The sequence below is a fragment of the Salvelinus alpinus genome, chromosome 8 (genome assembly GCF_045679555.1).
Source record: "Salvelinus alpinus chromosome 8, SLU_Salpinus.1, whole genome shotgun sequence".
Classification (NCBI taxonomy): Eukaryota; Metazoa; Chordata; class Actinopteri; order Salmoniformes; family Salmonidae; genus Salvelinus; species Salvelinus alpinus.
This window is the reverse complement of record NC_092093.1, coordinates 29,643,250-29,664,083: the sequence shown is the minus strand read 5'-3', so window position 1 is coordinate 29,664,083 and position 20,834 is coordinate 29,643,250. Positions and strand designations below refer to the sequence as shown.

The window sequence follows — 20,834 nt, the reverse complement described above, 5'->3', positions numbered from 1 at the left end:
GGACCAGGGGAGTGGACCAGGGGAGTGGACCAGTCTGGGTAGGTAATCGTGGTCCTCTTGAGCAGCAGTGTCTGTTGGCATTTAACGGATCCATTTAGTGCACACACCTGGTTTTATTTAGCTTAATCTGGTGTGTTAGGGCTGTGTTGGAACAAAAGTCTGCAACCCCTGATGTACCCGCTTTGCCCTGCCCAGCCCATCCCACCTGCTGTGGGCCCTGCAGCCTCTGTTGCAGCTGTAACCTCAGCTGGTTGGGAGGCAGCCGGAGCTGGTTGGTCATGCCAGGCGCTCTGCCCATGCCAGGCCTCAGCATCATGCCCCCAGGGAAGGCACCCCTGGGTGCACCGAAGCCCCCCATACTCTGCACCCCTGCTATCTCTGGAGGGAACTGGGCAGGGGGGCCGGGGTTGAACTGAGAGGGGTAGCCGGGCAGCTTGGGGTCCATGGAGATGGGGGTGGTGGCAGGAGGCTGGGAGGGGAACCGTTGAGGGACGGGGTCGAAGCAGCCGCCCTGGGGAGAGGAATGGTCAGGGTCAATACTGGGTTAATTACAGTCCAAAAAACACCCCAGGACCAAACAAATCAGTACATCAAGCATGCGTCAATGATTGCACTACTATACTGATGGAAAGAAACTATTCTGTGGTGCTTTGGACAGGAATTTCAATTAACTCTCTTTATTTAACGCTCATTCAGCTCCGTAGTGTTGTAGAGAATGACAGTGCCTGTCCTCTTCCGTATATATGTAACAATCGCAAAACTTAAAAAAGACAAATACAATCTACTATCATTCTCCTCCTCTGGTACCTTCACCAGCTTGTCGATGCCCAGGGCTCGGTCCAGCTCAGCCAGCTCGCTCTCGTCTGTGCCACTCAGGAAGGACACCAGCTGGTCCAGGAGGGCCTTCTCGTCATTACGCCCCTCGGGGGTGGTGGGGGGGCACAGCAGCTCATCCAGCGGGCACGGGACACACTGCCTGCTCCACACACAGGGGGAGTCCGGAACATGGGAGTGTGTCGATGCAATATAAAGACGGGCAAGGTTTGTTTCTGTGTGCCTGTGCATTGGAATGTGAGCAATGAGGAATGTATGTGTCTGTGTGTTTCTTCTACATAGAAGTACTATACTCACTCCTGAGGGGAGGCCAGAGAGGCTTGCACAGGGTTTCCCATGCCTCCATCAAAGAACAGAGTCTCAGTCAGGGCCAGGGTCTGGAACTGCTGAGAGTCTGTCTCCATCTTAGACAACGCTGGAGGACAGCACAACACACTCTTAATGAACCACCAAGAAACAAACAACTAACCCATAGATTCCATTTAATTATGTAGTAATTATGTAATTCCAGATATTTGATATGAGCGTATTCCGGTTCATACCGGTGTTGGAGTTAAATGAGTTCATTAGTCCATGCTCTTTAAAGGGGCTGCTGCTGTCTTTGGGTGTCTGGAAGAGCTCCCCTTGTCCCGGTCTCTGGCTGCAGAAGTCAAAGTGTGACTGGTTCTGCAGGCTGGAGCCATCAGTGAGCCCTGCAGTCACAAACAGACACATGGTCAGGACAAGTCATTTCCTGGGAGGCCACACTAAAAATGAAAACAGGCAGCATACAGTGGGGTGTGGAGTCAGGGGCCTCTCGCCCTCTGACCCTTTATCGTGACCCCTCACTCCTGACCCCCTTTATTCCTGCCGTACCTCGGCTTGGTCTTCCGGGAGGCTCCCTCTTCACGGTCACGGCCTTGACAATGTTTGCCCCACTGGGCTGAAGCTGGGTAGGGGACTGAAGTAAGGTAGGGGACTGAAGCTGGGTAGGGGACTGAAGCTGGGTAGGGGACTGAAGCTGGGTAGGTGACGGAAGCTGGGTAGGGCACTGAAGCTGGAGATGGTTCTGAGGTTTGGTTTGAAGAGGTGATTGGAGCCAAGGCTGTGTCTGAGGCTGTGGAGGTGAATGGAGCCGTGGTTGAGGTTGGGTTTGGCTATGGGACGACAGGGCTTGGGTCTGGGGACCACCCTGCTCCTCGCTGCCCTGCTTGGCCCCTGCGGGGCCCCTGAGGGTGGGCAGCAGCTGGCTTAGAGGGTCCAGGTCAGCAGATCCACTGGGGAACTGAGAGAGAGAGGGAAAGGGAGAAAGGGAGAGGGAAAGAATGAAAGGGAGGGAGAGGGGGAGCAAGAGAGAGTGACAGAGAAAGAGAGTAAAGGTCAAAGAACTTCAAAGGCTGCTGCTGGTAGCTCTGTGCTGGAGAGAGACAAAGTTGAAGAGCAGGGGCCACAAATGAACACAACTAGCTTCTGCCTGAGGGCAGTAAGGGAGTGTTACTATGGGCTCAACGTAAATAGAGCAAATACAGCAGCGAATCACATGCTCCCTTTAGAAGGCAGCAGCAGCATCCACTCAGACAGCCAGCCACTGTGACCACCCCAGCAACAGAAGTCCTAGAAGTCCCTAATCCTAACTCCCGGCCCTAACCCTAAAATCTAACCCTAACCTTAACTATAACCCCAAACTTAAACTGTCTGAGAGGTCTGCATGTCTGGGACGTGATCTTGCTGCATCTGGATACTACAGGGACTGTGTATGAGGTGTGAGCTGTAGACTGCAGGTGGGAGGAGTAGGGCTGCAGACAGTACCGGGTCTCTGGACGGCCTGCTGTCTGCAGGGCTCGGTTTGGGCTTGGGGCTGGCGCAGGCTGCAGCGCAGGGCGTAGTGTCCCCGCTGGCCCTCTTCTCAGTCTTGACCCGGACCGTCTGCAGGCTGAGAGCGGCCGGAGGGGGCAGGTCGCCCAGGTCCTTCTCATCCGTGTCCAGGAGGAAGCGCAGCAGCTGGTGGTCCTGAGGGGTGGTGGGGGGTCCGTTGGGGTTGGCGGTGGCAGGGCTGGCAGGAGGCTCCTTCTTGATCTCAGACTCCTTGCCGTTGCTGCCCTCAGCCGGGCTGCTGTCCTGCAGGAGGCGGTGGAGGATCTTGTGGCGCTCCGTCAGCGTGCTGTGGGAGGCCGGGCACTGAGGGATGGAGGTGGGTTTGGTAGATGTGTTTTTGGGGTCCCTAGGCACCCCCACTCCGCCATTGTCCAGGGGCTGGTTGAGTTTGGGGTTCCCCTCTACTTTTCCTTTAGCCAGGTCCTCTCCGCCCCCACCTCCTCCTCCTCCCTCGGGGGGCTTGGCGGGGGGAGGGCGTGCTGGGGAGCTGGTGGGGGTGCTGGCCTGCCTCTGAGGTAAAGGGGAGGGCAGAGAGAAACCCAGGGGGGTCCCTGCTCCACCGTCCCCACCAGAGTGGTGCCGGCTGAGGATTCCACTTCCCCCGCCACCAGCTCCACCTCCCAGGGACGGTGCCGGAGAGTGCAGGCCAGGGGTGGAAGGGGAGAAGGGGTTCCCTGGGACACGCGGGCTGCCGCCCAGCCCCGGACTGGCCCTGGGGGGCCTGGGCGACATGAATGAGGTAGGGGTGGCAGTGAGGGGGCTTCCCAGGGCCGAGGGGCTGTTGACCTGCTGAGGACACATCCGGTTGGGCGTCAGGTACCCTGCTGAATGGCTGGTGGGTGTGGTGGGGGCGGTGGTGTTGGAGCTTTTGCCATTGTTGAGATGGAGGCCCAAGGTGGGGCCTGGGGCTTGGCTGGCCTCGCTGCCCGAGGGAAGGGCAGGGGAGTGGGAGGGAGCAGGGCTCCTATGGGTCAGTAGAAGGCTGGAGTTAGTGTTTTCCTGAGAGCTAGCAGTGTTGTGTTCCCTACAAAAGGAAAACAAGAGCAAAACATCAGCTGGGTGAGAGAAATATTCTGGAAATGTATTTTCTGTTTACATTGTTTACATCTTGTCAATTCCTACCATTGTTGATTGGCAATAAAGACATATATTCTACTTGTTCCATATGACTTGCCAGTGTGTGTGTTCATGCGTGTGTGTGTGCGGTTGTGTGCGAGTCACCTGTCGATAGTGTGAATGCCCATGATGAAGGGCTGAACGTCATGGTTAGGGGGGCAGCAGAACTTGCAGCGGGTCTGAGCGCTGAGGGGGGTCCCATCGCTCAGGTTGAACCGGTAAAGAGGGCTGATGGCCGTGCCATGAGTCATCACTGGCAACACACACACGCACAAACAACAATTGAGCTACTTATCAGTGTGGCGTTCTTTATGAAATAAAATAAAGATGTTTCTGTAATAGTACGATATGGGGGTACTGTGTTGTTACAGCCTGATTATTGACAATAGTACAGAACGTTTCTCTTTCCGCTCTCTCTTCCACCCCCCTTCTCTTCCTCATCCTCTCCCCACCCCTTTATCTTCCTCATCCTCCCATTCTCTCCCCACTCCCCTTCTCTTCCTTATCCTCCCCACTCCCCCTCTCCTCACCCTCGTGGAGCAGCTTCTTGGCGTGGGAGGGTTCTTTGCCCTGCGGCTGGAAGAAGGCGTAGATACACTTCCTGACCAGGTCCTCCCAGCCCGGTCGCCCCGTCGCCCGCAGAGCACTGGTCTCTATGGAGATGATCTTCCCTGGACACACACACACATCAGTAACAGTGGTCTATTATGAGGTCAGATGTACAGGAGTAGTGAAAGCTGAAACCCCGTCCTTGCCTTTCCTCTCTAGGTAGGTTTACCAACAAGCCTGTTTATTGTGTAACACTCTCCAGTTAGTCCACCTTCTGGAGCAACATGAAAGCTCTCTAATTTACAAATCGGAGAGTGTGTGCATGGAGTTTTTGTGTGAGAGGGTAGAGTTGAGAGGTAAAAAGTGAGAGGTCAGGGATTAATACCTGTGGGGTCCTGTTTGGTGATAAAGGACTCAGTGCGGATGGCGGGTAGCTGCTGGGGGCGGGGCATCGGGCAGGCTATGCAGATCAGGCAGCTCTGCAGGTCTGGGCACAATACAGATCAAAGGTCAGAGTTAAGCCTCTAACATATGTGTGTGTGTGTGTGTGTGTGTGTGTGTGTGTGTGTGTGTATGTGTGTGTGTGTGTGTGAGACTGTGTGTGTGTGTTTGTTTGGGTGTGTGTGTGTTAGCTGTAATAAGCAGGGCGTCACCATGTCTAACTCTTTCTCTCCTATATGGCTCTGGTCTAGTTAGGAAAAGGTAAAGACCAGCGTGATGTCATGCTGCTGACACACCTTTTTGAATGTGTATGACATGAGTGTGTATGTAAACATCTGTGTGCATACCTGGCATGTATCTGTGTATGTACAGTAAGCTGTATCTGTGTATGTACAGTAAGCTGTATCTGTGTATGTACAGTAAGCTGTATGTATCTGTGTATGTACAGTAAGCTGTATCTGTGTATGTACAGTAAGCTGTATCTGTGTATGTACAGTAAGCTGTATGTATCTGTGTATGTACAGTAAGCTGTATCTGTGTATGTACAGTAAGCTGTATGTATATGTGTGTGTGCTCACCATCTCCCTCCTCCGGCATGGCTTTGGGCTGGGAGACCGTAAAACACTGCATGATGTCGTACTGCTGTCGTGCCTCCTGGTTCTCTGAGTCCACCTCATCAGGAGGCCTCTTTAGCATCCGGCAGTTAAATGTGTTACTGTTCCTCCGACTCTGCTCCTGGGGCCACGGCACCCCGTTCACTACGCACACACACACACACACACACACACACATAAAGACAACATCAGTAACGGTGTAGACAGACACACACATCATTAGGAACAGGGACACACACCACTACACAGGACATACAGGAGAGTGTGTGAGAAAGAAAAGAAAGGATGAGGGAGACAGGATGACAGAGGCAGGTAAAACCAATGTGTGTGATGTAATAATAATAGTTTGAAAACAGACAGGATGACATGTCTGGGGCAGAAAGAGAAGAGGGGGATAAGGAGAGAATAAACGAGACAGTAGTAGTGAGGGTCTAGTGAGTTTAAACTGAAGACAGGCAGGCAGGTAGTTGACGTGTTAACCTCTGCTGGTATTAACCCATCCTGCCTTCCCTAGTCTATATAGAGGGATTATTGGGGGATTCATGGAACACTGACCCTCTGTTGGCTCTGTTGACTCCTGGTTACTATGCTCTTATAGCTGTCACATGATCTGTGACAGCTATGATACTGTACCTAGAGGCAAAGGTTCCTCTCCTCTCTTACCTCCTCTCCATCCTTAATGGTTATGTATTCTTATAATCTCCAGTCGGCACAGCCAGAAGAGGACTGGCCACCCCTCAGAGCCTGGTTCCTCTCTAGGTTTCTAACTAGGTTCCTGCCTTTCTAGTGAGTTTTTCCTAGCCACCGTGCTTCTACATCTGCATTGCTTTCTCTGTGGGGTTTTAGGCTGGGTTTCTGTATGGCACTTTGTGACAACTACTGATGTAAAAAGAGCTTTATAAAATACATTTGATTGATCCCTTTCTCTCTTACCTGTCATCTCCCCTTTATCATGTTCTTCTTTTCCTTCCTTCCTCATCTCTTTCCTCCTACTCGACATCAACCCCTCTTTCTTGGTCATTCTCGCTTTTCCTCCCTTCTCTCTCTTGCTTCTCATCCTCTCCTCATCTTCTTCCACCTCTCCTACCTCCCTATCTCTCCTTCCTCTCCTCCCTTCACCATCATCTCCTGCCTCATCTCATCCCCTCTTCTCTCATCCACCTCTCCTGTCGTCCTCACCGAGGCTCTTGGGCAGCAAGTTGCGGACAAACTCGCCGTGGTCTCCCACATGGAGGATGCTGTAGACGCTGGAGGTAATCAGCTCTTCCTGGGTGTAGCCTAGGTAACCCGTCACATTCTCCGACACAAACACCATCCGGCCCTCGCGGTTCACCACAAAAAAGAAGCCGTCCAGAGCCTGGCCCGAAACAGAGGGAGGGACAAAAGAGGAGTGATACGGACACCTCCGGAGGAAGGGGAACACAAAAAGGGAGAAGGGGGGACCTCAGCCTCTCTCTCAGCCCCAGCCTCAGGGAAAGTGGGCCAGGAACTAACGGGGCATGCATACTGACACTGGGCCTCACTGGGAAACTACCTCCTGAGAACCACACATACAGTCACTGAATCACTCTGGACAATACAGAGAAAATGTTGAAGACAGAGAGATTCTAACTAAATTGCTGTCATCCCTCAAAATTACATTTGAACTTTTACACAAAAACAACACTATCTAACTTTGTATGAATCTACTGTGAGCAGGTGCAATCTAATTACCTCCCATGTATTTACTAATGACCAACCAATAAGATGATTATCTTCTCAATAAGATGATTATCTTCTCACGAAAGAGTACCTGTGCTTTAGAACGCGGCATTACTGAATTATCCAATCAATGGATAAGTGGATACTTCCTGTGTCTCTCACTGAAATTCAAATTCCACCAACCTTTATTGTTTCACTCACCTCGAGCAGCAGCGGCCCCAGAGCCTCTTTCTCCACCATCCCCTGACTACTGGACGAGATGTCACTCTTCTGCACCTCGTCTTCCGGTGACATCATAGCCGCTTTCTCTGCAGGGGGCAAACGCACACACAGATCTTAAGAACACTTCCAATACGGGGGGACTGAACATGGGGTGATCAGCCATTGGTAGCATGTACTTTTAGTCTTCCTTATTTTACTGACATCAAACATTACATAGGCATTATGGAATTACTTAGTAACTCCAAGTAATAACTCCTAAGTAGCTTGTTATATAAGTTATTCCCCTCATAATGAAGCTGGTATTATTCAATAGAGAGTAATGAACTGTGTGGGCTGTTGATGAACTGTGTTCTGATGACATCAGTCCAGCTCAAAGGGTTAGGGGGACTCAACACAGCACATGACTACAGCATTCTGTAACTGTACAGCAGCTAAAGCCAACGACTGGAAGTGAGCGGGAAACGGTCTGTTTATTCTGGCATGGACACCAATGAATACTGCTTGGAGGAGGGTTTATAATTAAACCATACCCCATGTAGATACATATATCATGTGAAAAACTCTTAAAAAGCCATTCAACAATGACCCAAATCTCTTCTTGGACCTGGTGTTAGCTTTACTTAGGACAAAAAGGGCCAAAGAGAGTGATGAGGAGAGGGAGCCAGGGAGGGGGATAGTGGATCTGTGTATTGTCAAGTGACAATGTTTTTTTCTCTTCTTGATCAATGACCTGATGATAGGCTGCTGACGCCCTGGCCTGGCCCTGGTGTGGACAGAGAGAAAGATGCTGATCTGAGAGATGATGATTGGTGCCTGAGGCCAGCAGGGTGAAATAGAGTACAGATACAGAGAACTAGACTGATCAGAGAGCGAGGCCAGACCTGCCATCACATGTCATTACTGTACTGTAGGCCTGACAGAGAGAGACAGAGACAGAGAGACAGAGACAGAGAGACAGAGACAGAGAGAGAGACAGAGAGAGAGACAGAGAGAGAGACAGAGAGAGAGACAGAGAGAGAGACAGAGAGAGAGACAGAGAGAGACAGAGAGAGAGACAGACAGACAGACAGACAGACAGACAGACAGACAGACAGACAGACAGACAGACAGACAGACAGACAGACAGAGACACAGAGAGAGACAGAGAGACGAGGAAGAAAAATACAGTCTAAATATATAGAGAAAAGAGTGCAAATGAAGGAGAAGAGAGATACAGCGAGAAGGAAGACATGAGAAAGAGGAAAGGATTAAGGAAGGGAGGACAATAGAGAAAAGAGGAAAAGAAAGTGTCCCAGTCTTTCTGTTAGCCAGCCTGTTACCCAGAGTCTCTGGGGGTGGCTCTAAATCTACAGTCTGATGTCAGAGAGGCTATATTATTCATATCCAGTACCTATCAGCACCCCCACACTGTCCTCAACTGTCCTCACAGGGCAGGACTACCCTACAACCATAATGAGGAGAGGACCTCCCTCGCCCCCCCTCCTCCTCCTCCTCCCCCTCCCCTCATTCCTCACTGACTGGGCCCAGTCTTGGCCGGTGACACCTGATCCAGTCCCACCGAACTGCCATCTTCCGAAAACGTCTGAAACCCTACATTTACATTTACATTTAAGTCATTTAGCAGACGCTCTTATCCAGAGCGACTTACAAATTGGTGCATTCACCTTATGATATCCAGTGGAACAACCACTTTACAATAGTGCATCTAACTCTTTTAAGGGGGGGGGGGTTAGAAGGATTACTTTATCCTATCCTAGGTATTCCTTAAAGAGGTGGGGTTTCAGGTGTCTCCGGAAGGTGGTGATTGACTCCGCTGACCTGGCGTCGTGAGGGAGTTTGTTCCACCATTGGGGTGCCAGAGCAGCGAACAGTTTTGACTGGGCTGAGCGGGAACTGTACTTCCTCAGAGGTAGGGAGGCGAGCAGGCCAGAGGTGGATGAACGCAGTGCCCTTGTTTGGGTGTAGGGCCTGATCAGAGCCTGAAGGTACGGAGGTGCCGTTCCCCTCACAGCTCCGTAGGCAAGCACCATGGTCTTGTAGCGGATGCGAGCTTCAACTGGAAGCCAGTGGAGAGAGCGGAGGAGCGGGGTGACGTGAGAGAACTTGGGAAAGTTGAACACCAGACGGGCTGCGGCGTTCTGGATGAGTTGTAGGGGTTTAATGGCACAGGCAGGGAGCCCAGCCAACAGCGAGTTGCAGTAATCCAGACGGGAGATCCAGACGGGAGAAGTGCCTGGATTAGGACCTGCGCCGCTTCCTGCGTGAGGCAGGGTCGTACTCTGCGAATGTTGTAGAGCATGAACCTACAGGAACGGGTCACCGCCTTGATGTTAGTTGAGAACGACAGGGTGTTGTCCAGGATCACGCCAAGGTTCTTAGCACTCTGGGAGGAGGACACAATGGAGTTGTCAACCGTGATGGCGAGATCATGGAACGGGCAGTCCTTCCCCGGGAGGAAGAGCAGCTCCGTCTTGCCGAGGTTCAGCTTGAGGTGGTGATCCGTCATCCACACTGATATGTCTGCCAGACATGCAGAGATGCGATTCACCACCTGGTTATCAGAGGGGGGAAAGGAGAAGATTAATTGTGTGTCGTCTGCATAGCAATGATAGGAGAGACCATGTGAGGATATGACAGAGCCAAGTGACTTGGTGTATAGCGAGAATAGGAGAGGGCCTAGAACAGAGCCCTGGGGGACACCAGTGGTGAGAGCACGTGGTGCGGAGACAGATTCTCGCCACGCCACCTGGTAGGAGCGACCTGTCAGGTAGGACGCAATCCAAGCGTGGGCCGCGCCGGAGATGCCCAGCTCGGAGAGGGTGGAGAGGAGGATCTGATGGTTCACAGTATCAAAGGCAGCCGATAGGTCTAGAAGGATGAGAGCAGAGGAGAGAGAGTTAGCTTTAGCAGTGCGGAGCGCCTCCGTGACACAGAGAAGAGCAGTCTCAGTTGAATGACTAGTCTTGAAACCTGACTGATTTGGATCAAGAAGGTCATTCTGAGAGAGATAGCAGGAGAGCTGGCCAAGGACGGCACGTTCAAGAGTTTTGGAGAGAAAAGAAAGAAGGGATACTGGTCTGTAGTTACCCTACCTCTTTAGACTATCTTAAATAAATCGCAATGACGGCCCCCACCCCCCTCATACATTTTTAAATAACTAAATGCACTTGTCTTTTACTACTACCACTGACTTTGCTGATAACTACTTTATTGAGGGAATACGATTGTGATATGTTGTTGTCTCACGCAGTTATCGTAAGATGAATGCAGTAATTGTCGCTCTGGATAAGAGCATCTGCTAAATTACTAAAATGTAAACGGAAAATGTAGGTCACGACCAGCGTGATGTCAGCACGCAGCGCTCACTGTACAGACATGTCCCCACCAAGTAGCCAACAGCAGGAGCAGAGAGTGATACTATAAAGAAAGAGGAAGGAGAGAGAGGAAGAGGAAAAAAAAGAGGAAACAGAGGTACTTTTCTCCGTACTCCCGACCACACCAGTCAATCTCCTCCGTATCCTCTCCAGGGAGAAACAAACAGAGAGGAGTGTATATTTATGCAGGGCAGGCTGGCCGGTGCCCAGGTCTTAAAATCAGGGTGGCGAGAGAGCACATCACTGTGAATCATGTGTGGTATTCCAGGAGGCCAAGCACTGAAACCAAAAACAAAACACAACAAAGTCCCGCCGTAATTAGGTTATTGACAAATCAACCAGGGCTAGGTGAGGACTTTATTGTACAGAGACATGAATATCCTGCAGCAGACCTGCTGGTTGGGCCGCGTGCTGCACTACTCCTCAGATACACTACTCTACTACTTTCTGGTTGTCACCAGAGCAGTGTTTAACTTCCCAAGTGTGCAAATGCATGGGCAATTCCAGTTGTTTGGAATTGGTGGGGCTAACAGGATACAGAGTATTTTTCTCCTGTTGAGGATGTGATTTTCTTCCCAAAATAGTTAACACATCTGGAGTCTTCTGAGAAGTCAGGGTCTGTCCTTGTCTATCTCAGAATCAGATAGGAGAGGGTGGAGGGGGACACAGAGGGGGCAAGAGGTGAAAGAGGGGAGAGTTTAGAGCGAGAGAGAGTGCGAGAGGGGCACAAAGGAGCGGAGTGCGGCCCTAGGGATAGGAGGGGGAGGGGTGAGCATGAGCGGTGTGTGTTCCTGGTTCTCCCTGCGTAGGGGAAAGGGAAGCTGGGCTGTGCGAGAGGCCCTCTTGCACAAGGTCAGGGGGCAGGGATCTCAGCCATTGGCTGCTCTCTCACACATCCCTAGCTCTGACTGACATCGCAGGGGCCGCTAGGACCCTGACAACCTCATGCCATTGTTATGTCAGCTCAAAGTAGGTTCATGCGGGGGGGGTGCATAAAATAAACAGAGGATCTCATCTCGTTCAACAACCCCCAAAGCCTTACAAGGAGGAAAACACACACCCTGACCCTAATGTTTCCCTTCATTTCACTGAGGCTGAAACAGGGAAAATGGCACCTTCTACACAGCACAGAGGCTTTTGGAGAGCCACCGTTGCGTGTGCTAATTCTGGTGCAAGCAAGTGAGCGCCACTGTTTACTCTTACACTTCTACTCCACTGCGTCTCCCTGCCTGCCCGCTCAAGGCCAACACCAGCCCTCTCTTAGTCCGTTGGGCCTCCGGTACTACCCTATTCCAGATAGGAAACCAGGGCTGGAAGGAATATTCTAATTTACACCAACATTCTGAGTCTCCAAGACTGTTTGTGATTATGGGAATCAGGGCCAGGAATTAAAATACGTTTGAGCAACTACGCCTTTCTGTTAGGCGCCTGTGGTGTGTGTCTAATGTATATATACTACAGTGCTGCTTAGAAACGCCCACTGCTTGTGTGTGTCCATACTAACAGGATGCTTGATGGGATCTCTGATGGCAGGGAGAAAGCTGGGTAAATACATACTGAACCATGTAGTCCCTTAGACACAGATCTTGGATCAGCTTTCTCTCCCCAAATCCTAACCTTAAACATCAGAATGAAAAAGAAAAACCTGATCTTAGATCAGAGCCTCAGGGACAACCTCATCATCATCCTACTCTAACTGCTTTAGTTTCCATCCAGGCTATGAGGGTTATTATTCCAATGGTGTGGTCGTAACATAATGATCAGAGGGGTCTCAAGATAAATTAAAATGTTAAGGCGCGGACCTTAATCGGACACGGTTGTTTGCAACAGAGGGATTTAAAGGCTTGTAAAACAAATCTCCTCCATCACTTCGATCTAGCCCATCATTTTAAAGCCTACAGGTTCCCATTCCTAGTAGCCAAATACAACTACATTACTACTACATTGGTTTTGATTTATGACCTACACTCTCAGAAAGAAAGGTACTGAATTGTACTTAAAGGGGCACAATCTCTTCACTGTAGTGGTACCTGGTAAGGTACGCCCATTGCACTATTAGTTACAGATACTTAATTGTACCCTTGCAGTTCATACCTTTAGGGGACAAGACAGTATAATTTTTACAAATAAACGCAGCAAAAAAAGAAACGTCCTATCAGTGTCAACTGCGTTTATTTTCAGCAAACTTGTGTAAATATTTGTGTGTAAATATGAACATAACAATATGAACATGAACATAACAAGATTCAACAACTGAGACATAAACTGAACAAGTTCCACAGACATGTGACTAACAGAAATTGAATAATGTGTCCCTGAACAAAGGGGGGGGTCTAAATCAAAAGTGACAGTCAGTTTCTGGTGTAGCCACCAGCTGCATTAAGTAATGCAGTGCATCCCCTCATGGACTGCATCAGATTTGCCAGTTCTTGCTGTGAGATGTTACCCCACTTTTCCACCAAGGCACCTGCAAGTTCCCAGACATTTCTGGGGGGGAATGGCCCTAGCCCTCACCCTCCGATCCAACAGGTCCCAGACGTGCTCAATGGGATTGAGATCCGGGCTCTTCGCTGGCCATGGCAGAACACTGACATTCCTGTCTTGCAGGAAATCAGGCACAGAACGAGCAGTATGGCTGGTGGCATTGTCATGCTGGAGGGTCATGTCAGGATGAGCCTGCAGGAAGGGTACCACATGAGGGAGGATGTCTTCCCTGTAACACACAGCATTGAGATTGTCTGCAATGACAACAAGTTCAGTCTGACGCTGCTGTGACATACCACCCCAGACCATGACGGACCCTCCATATCGATCCCGCTCCAGAGTACAGGCCTCGGTGTAACGCTCATTCCTTCGACGATAAACGCGAATCCGACCATCACCCCCGGTGAGACAAAACCGTGACTCATTGGTGAAGAGCACTTTTTGCTAGTCCTGTCTGGTCCAGCGACGGTGGGTTTGTGCCCATAGGCGACGTTGTTGCCGGTGATGTCTGGTGAGGACCTGCCTTACAACAGGCCTATAAGCCCTCAGTCCAGCCTCTCTCAGCCTATTGCGGTCAGACTGAGCACTGATGGAGGGATTGTGCGTTCCTGGTGTAACTCAGGCAGTTGTTGTTGCCATCCTGTACCTGTCCCGCAGGTGTGATGTTCGGATGTACCGATCCTGTGCAGGTGTTGTTACACGTGGTCTGCCACTGAGAGGACGATCATCTGTCCGTCCCGTCTCCCTGTAGCGCTGTCTTAGGCGTCTCACAGTACAGACATTGCAATTTATTGCCCTGGCCACATCTGCAGTCCTCATGCCTTCTTGCAGCATGCCTAAGGCACATTCACACAGATGAGCAGGAACCCTGTGCATCTTTCTTTGGGTGTTTTTCAGAGTCAGTAGAAAGGCCTCTTTAGTGTCCTAAGTTTTCATAAATGTGACCTTAATTGCCTACCGTCTGTAAGCTGTTAGTGTCTTAACAACCATACCACAGGTGCATGTTCATTAATTGTTCATGGTTCATTGAACAAGCATGGCAAACAGTGTTTAAACCCTTTACAATGAAGATCTGTGAAGCTACTTGGATTTTTACGAATTATAAAAAGGTACAAATGTGAATTTTTGAGGTACCACCACAGTGACAAAGCGGTTTGTTCATTTGAATAGGCACAAATTGTCCTCTTCTTTAAACCAAGTGCCTCAAGTGTACACGCCTCTCCGCCATACACCAATGTACCAAATTCAGGGGGTAGCCCCACCTGGGACTCAAACCTGGGTCCTGCGACAAGCCAACACTTTAACCATTATGCCAAGAGGTCTGTGTTGAGTAAGGTCTGTAAAATATTAATTACAGCTATTTACTGTCACATGTTATGTTAGCCTTTAGAACTTTAATTAAGAAAACCATAAACCACTTAAACACTTCGATTCAAGATTAGCCCCCAAAAAATAACTGAAAGCCACGCCCCCCACGTATTTAAATTCTGTAAATAAAATGGGCAATTCTTCTTCATCATTGTACCTTATGGTGGGTACAAATACTTTTTTCAATACAATGTTAATTTGTAGCTTTTCTGCTTAGCCAAGGTTAAGATCAGTACCATCAAGAATCATAAGGGTACACAAAGGGTACACAAAATACCGTTTTTTTGAGTGTGTGGTTGATTGTACCTTTATATTCCAAATATTTGGTACAAAAATTAACCATTATACTAGATTATCCGCACATGTTGGAGCTAGGAACACAAGCATTTCACTACACCCGAAATAACATCTGCTATATATGTGTATGTGACCAATACAATGTGACTTGATTTGACAAGTACCCTAAAAGGTAATGAACAGTACAGTGAGATGTGTATTTCTGAAGGTACATTATCTGTATTTTGATATTTTTGTACCTCAGGGAACAATCCTTTACCCTAACTTAACCTTTTTCTAAGAGTGTGTTAACCCCCAAACACATAGAGCTGAGAATGATAACAAGATGGGTTGGGACCCTGAGACAACACTGGCTAGATGTCAGGGGCTGGAGGGAGGCTGCCTTGTGAGGAGCTCTGTTAAAACGGGTTAGAGGTCATGTCCAAACAGTGTTAACACTCTTCTGCCGAGGTCAAGTTCAGAACCCAAAATGTATTCAGGGCTCTGGTTAGGCCTAGAAACAAGCTGATTGTACGCTTCAGAGTGGCTCAGGCCCTGGGGATGTAGAGATGAGGGGGTTCTATGGGGGCCTTTCGTTCTACCTATAGACATCATGCTTCAGCATCTAGTGTGGGGATGCTTTTCAGCGGCAGGGACTGGGAGACTAGTCAGGATCGAGGTAAAGATGAACGGAGCAAAGTACAGACAGATCTTTCATGAAAATCGGCTTCAGGGCGCTCAGGACTTCAGAGTGGGGGCGAAGGTTCACCTTCCCACAGGACAATGACCCTAAGCACACAGCCAAGACAACACAGGACAAGTCTCTGAATGTCCTTGAGTGGCCCAGCCAGAGCCTGGACTTGAAGCCGATCAAACATCTGGAGAGACCTGAAAATAGCTGTGCAGCAACGCTCACCATCCAACCTGACAGAACTTGAAAGGATCTACAGAGAAGAATGGGAGAAACTCCCCAAATACAGGTGTGCCAAGCTTGTAGCGTCATACCCAAGAAGATTCAAGGCTGTATTCGCTGCCAATGGTGCTTCAACAAAGTAAAGGTCCCCCCCTGAGTAAAGGTCAATACTTATGTAAACGTGATATTTAAGTTTTTCATAAAAAAAAAAAAATACATTTCCAAAAACCTGTTTTCGCTTTGTCATTATGGGGTATTGTGTGTAGATTGATGAGGGAAAAAATATATTTAATCAATTTTAGAATAAGGCTGTAACTTAACAAAATGTGGAAAAAAGTCAAGGGGTCTGAATACTTTCCGAATGCACTGTACATTACTCATACTGTTTTGATGAATAAGTCAACAGATAAAAAACTACATGGAATGAAACGCTGCCACTGACAGCAATCCACCCAATTATACTATTGTAAGATGACTTTAACGCCCCCATAGTCATTGAGCAACTCTCGGCAACTTCATTGGCAGCTTACAGCAATATTCTGAATACATTTGTTGTGCATGTTTTCCTCAGTCATCTGAATGTCCCCCTTAGTTCATAGAACTGTAGTTATGCAAGTAACCTTCGATATCCGCTACTAGTGGCTGGGACAAATGTAGCGGGAAAAGCGCACATCTTGAAATCATGTCCCTGCTTCAAATTTGACTCTATCTTTTGAGCTATTATCGACTATGTCCCCATTCCTGAAAGCTCAGACTCAAGAACACATACGTATATTATGCTTCCATCTAGGACGCACCAGATGTGCAGGACTCATTAGAAGAGGAGTTATGGATCTGAACAGAATAATTCTAATACATTTCTGATGCATTTCAATCACTCCAAAGCATACTTCCTTCGGAGTGGAACTTGACATTACATGATTTGACATATCTTTGTATGAACTTTTATTGAGATATTGGCAATAAGGCCAGAATCAAACTAGTTTGATTTGTTTCTGACACAAATAACTTGATAGTGAATAGATTGATTAATGTATGAATACATTTGACATCCCGTATGAATACATTTGACTCTGTAACCCCCCCCTAACCCCCGTTCTCCGATGGGTATGGCAGCTTGCCCAGTGTGGTTGTTTAAAAGTGTCTTCCTCAAAAATATTAGTGAGTACTACCACTGCTGTAGAGTGACACCTATGGCCAGTCCCATACTGGCAGTGTGCAGGGATTGACATTAAAGTCTGAAAGGCACTTGCACTTCGGGAGTGCTTCATTTGAGCCGGATCCTTGCGGAACAGGATCTGGCTCCTCTCCGTTTTTACAATTTTGTTTCCAGGACCTATTTGGCCGGATCCAGTAGGCTTCCTCTACATGAAAATTAAAAAATCAGTTTGCAATGTAAAAATTCCAATAAAAGTGATCAGAGTTAATTCTCCTGCCCCGTAAATAAACGTAATGTGAAAATGTAGATTTTGGTTTGCGCAACATTATAGCCTATCTGTGGATAGTGTTTATTTTCCCCAATCATAAGGCCTATAGCCCGGGAACGCACGGCAAATCTGTCTGGGGACGGCATTCAGCCAGAACAAGTCTTTTGAAATAGCTCAGAAGCAATCGCAGGAAAACATAGGTTGGAAAGCGAATGGTTCCTGCTTCAAAGAAAAGTCTAATCTGACAGTAGGCTGACAAAATATTTTATAAACTTCCAAACAGGTCTATCGAGTAAACATTGTTTTACAAAGTAAATCAAGAGAGATAGGCTTTTGGCATGAGAGTATTGGCCATTGTCGGCAAGTTGAGCTGCACATCATTGGGTAAGTCAGTGAAAGTGGAAAGCTTTTCTAGGACTATAATTTCCTGTAACTGTCATTTCGCTCATTTGTTTGGTATTAAAAAAATATTCTATTAAAGTCTCCAGTCATATAAAATGACAGAATTGTATGAAATGTGTTTATAAAAGGCCAAAAACTGTTCCCCATGTCAGCACCTTCTTTAAGGGCCTCTAATGCTCTATGTCACTATGCATGCACTGCTTTATTATAAAGGTGGGTTTTTGCCATCCTTTCCGGTACCTCAGAGGCCCCCCAGGTCATCCCCCTCTCACAATCACTTTCTGTTCTGGCACCTAAACATTTACAACTTAAGCACTACCCTTCGGAGAAGTCAAGAGTATTTTTTGGTTGCTCGAAGATTATGATCTTCTGACAATGTAAATGATCTATTTATACACAGAAGTACCATATACTGCATGCCTTTCTCCTACACATTAGGGGAGGGATCAGAAAGATCAGTACTGGAATTCTTTGTGCTCTGGTTGTTATCAGTATAACAAATCTCAGAGCAGGCTCAACTTGCCTGACTGCCATAAATGCCATGAATTGTCTGTCTTTCACTTAAATAATGCGGAGGAACCAGAAAGATCAGTTGAGTTTTGAGTTATTATATATATTTTTTAATTATTCAGCTTCCCAGTGGGGCAACCTCAGAGCAGGCTCAACTTCCGCGATTGCTCAGTTCACCTGCCCCAGGCAATAGGCAACCCTTAATGTCAATCCCTGGTGTGTGTCTGAGCATGTGTGTGTGTGTGCACTGAATGTGTGTGGGTGTGATTAGTGCGACCTGGAACAAACACCAATGCTCTGGCTTTTTTCGTTTTATGGCTTTTCCATTGAACACTGACCAGTTACTGATTAAGAGACGATCTGGGAGCACAAGCGCCGCCACCGAGACCACGTAAGTAGAACTAACTGGGAGAGCTGAACTACCAGATGCATAGAACTAATGTAAGGGAACTAATATGTAAGGGTACAAAAGATGCATGCAATGATACATAAGCATCAGAGCAATATGGGCCTATAGAGAACAGAGATACGGCTTTGGTAAGCATTAAGTATACTAACATAGGATGCGTGTGGATGGATATGTAAGGATCCATAAGACGCAGCAGAATGGCGTCACAGCTTTCAGTGAGTTAAAGGTGGGATTAGTCTGGTTTGTCATTCAGCCCTGTGGACTAAGGAGCATGATTTCCCAGGGGTCCCTACGGCTGGGCAGAATTCACCTAGCAACCTAGACGTCTTTAGGGGGAGTAGGAGTGGGTGATTGAGGGAGGGAGAAAGAGCAAATGAGTAAAGAAGTGAGGGGGGTGAAGTGACCATGTTGGTCAGTCAAGTGACTGAGGGGAATGAGAGTGAGAATGGGCGTATGTGTGTGTTTTTTGTTTTACTATCCTTGTGAGGGCCAGAGGTCATCACAAGGATACTAAAACAAGGAATATTCTGACAAGTTGGAACATTTGTCCTGTCCCCACAGGGAAAAAGGCTATTTTAGGCTTAGGGGTTAGGGAAAATAGGATTTTGAAAGGGAATCAATTGTTTGGTCTCCACAAGGATAGTAAAACAAATGTGTGTGTGTGTGTGTATACTAGAGAGAGAGCAAGACAGCGCATGTGTGTATGCAAATGAGTGTTTCATTAGTGAGTGAGAAAGTGTGTCTAATGTGCTGTTGCTCACCCTGCTCGCGCCGTTTGATCTGCTGGATCTGGTCCACGGTGCTCTTGAGGATGTGACACTTGTCTGGCTGGACGTTGAGGCTGGCGATGTCGCCCATGTTGGCAGACAGGAGCTCGGCCAGCTCGTCTATGTAACGACACTCCAGCTCCCGCCGCCGCTTCTCCACACTGCAAGGACAGCCACACACACAGTTTAGGTTTATTTCTGAGAAATGTTCATAACTTTGCTGAAAGTGATTTTATGGCGTGTTGGCTGCAACCAAATGAATCCTCCTTCGCAACATAAAGGATAACTTGACCTGACACAGAGTCCATGAAACACACAGAGTTCTAGTTCGAGAGTACAACTGACGCGCGCAGGAGTTGAAGTATTTCCTGAAGGACAGGGGACAAAGACGTGAATGAGATGACATTGTAGAGTATTGGAACGCAGCCCTGGGCTCATCAGAGAGTATCCAGGCAGACTGTCCGCTGCTGCTGCTGGGTTGGTACCAACGAGTACGGGGAAGGATGGAGGGGAGAGGAGGATCAGGGCTGGGGGGGATCTACAGGAGCAGCGGGCCTCTCAATAATTCATGGCTTATATGAGGCCAGCACATAGACAGAGAGAGGGGGGGGGGGGGGTGGAAGTGGGACCAGAGCAGAGAACTGCAGGAGAGACCAGCGCTGACAGGGCAGAAAAGCAGACCAGTGCAGAGAGCGAGAGAACAGCTGAGGAGAGGGGGATTAACCCTGCTGCCAGTGTGTTATTGTTCCACCTAGCAGGGCATCAACTGAAATGCTATTCTCTGTCTCTCTCTCTAATCAAAGCTCCCAGGGCTGCTTGGAACTCAGTCGCACATGTACACACAGTGGATGCACTCAGATCCACATCCGCACTCTAGCAGCAGCCCAGCAGCTAACTGAGTTATCCTAGCACTGAAAGCCCTACGAGCTGAGAGCAACCCTGGCTAAGAGCGGAGTGACTACTAGCTCTGCACTGACCATGTGTGAGATATTAGAGGAATGCAGGGACTGACTACGGCTTGGCTTGACCTTGTTCTCTCAAATGTTTTGCCCGCTGAAGCTGAAAGTAAGTTGCAGATGAAATGTGGTAAACATGATAAAATATGAGTGATAAAATGGTTGGATACTTGGCCTACAAAACAGGATAGAATGGGATTGATCGCATTTGCAGACTTATGTAAGATAGCCTACTACTCGTAATGTGATGAGTAGATTGGATAGTCATAATTCAGGTTAATAATATAACTCAATCACTGTTTGCAAAAAAGGCAGTTCAATGCATGGCTGAGCACGTATAGCGTAGAGGCCTAGGCTATTTCTTCTCTACGACTGTAGGCAATTTAAAACATGTTTTTTAAAGCTCATGCTTTAGTAGCCCATTTTGAATGATTTTATTTATTTATGTATAGACATGAGTAGGCTAATTAGGCTATATAATTTTGGGAATTTATTTAAAAGCTTAGCTTCCCATAGCCTTATGGACATGGTGAGCCTATGTCAATCTGGTGACAATTTTATTTATCTTCTTTAAAAAAAAATATTAAACAGACAGCTATTAATGGCTAACGGAAACC

The 20,834-nt window shown here is 48.2% G+C and overlaps 1 protein-coding gene across 3 annotated transcripts in view; it reads right to left on the bottom strand.

The window, feature by feature from the left end:
* LOC139582924 (nuclear receptor coactivator 1-like) overlaps window positions 1-20,834 on the bottom strand; it is an 81,267-nt gene that overhangs the window by 8,744 nt on the left and 51,689 nt on the right. For all 3 annotated transcript variants that reach the window (XM_071413396.1, XM_071413397.1, XM_071413398.1), the window contains 13 exons: window positions 19,256-19,422; window positions 7,311-7,417; window positions 6,588-6,765; window positions 5,373-5,552; window positions 4,739-4,840; window positions 4,335-4,475; window positions 3,910-4,057; window positions 2,623-3,712; window positions 1,690-2,098; window positions 1,377-1,526; window positions 1,132-1,249; window positions 808-976; window positions 206-511 (listed from right to left, as the gene is read on the bottom strand). In XM_071413396.1, coding sequence (XP_071269497.1) covers window positions 206-511; window positions 808-976; window positions 1,132-1,249; window positions 1,377-1,526; window positions 1,690-2,098; window positions 2,623-3,712; window positions 3,910-4,057; window positions 4,335-4,475; window positions 4,739-4,840; window positions 5,373-5,552; window positions 6,588-6,765; window positions 7,311-7,417; window positions 19,256-19,422 — 3,265 coding nt within the window. The remainder of the gene's footprint in view (window positions 1-205; window positions 512-807; window positions 977-1,131; window positions 1,250-1,376; window positions 1,527-1,689; window positions 2,099-2,622; window positions 3,713-3,909; window positions 4,058-4,334; window positions 4,476-4,738; window positions 4,841-5,372; window positions 5,553-6,587; window positions 6,766-7,310; window positions 7,418-19,255; window positions 19,423-20,834) is intronic.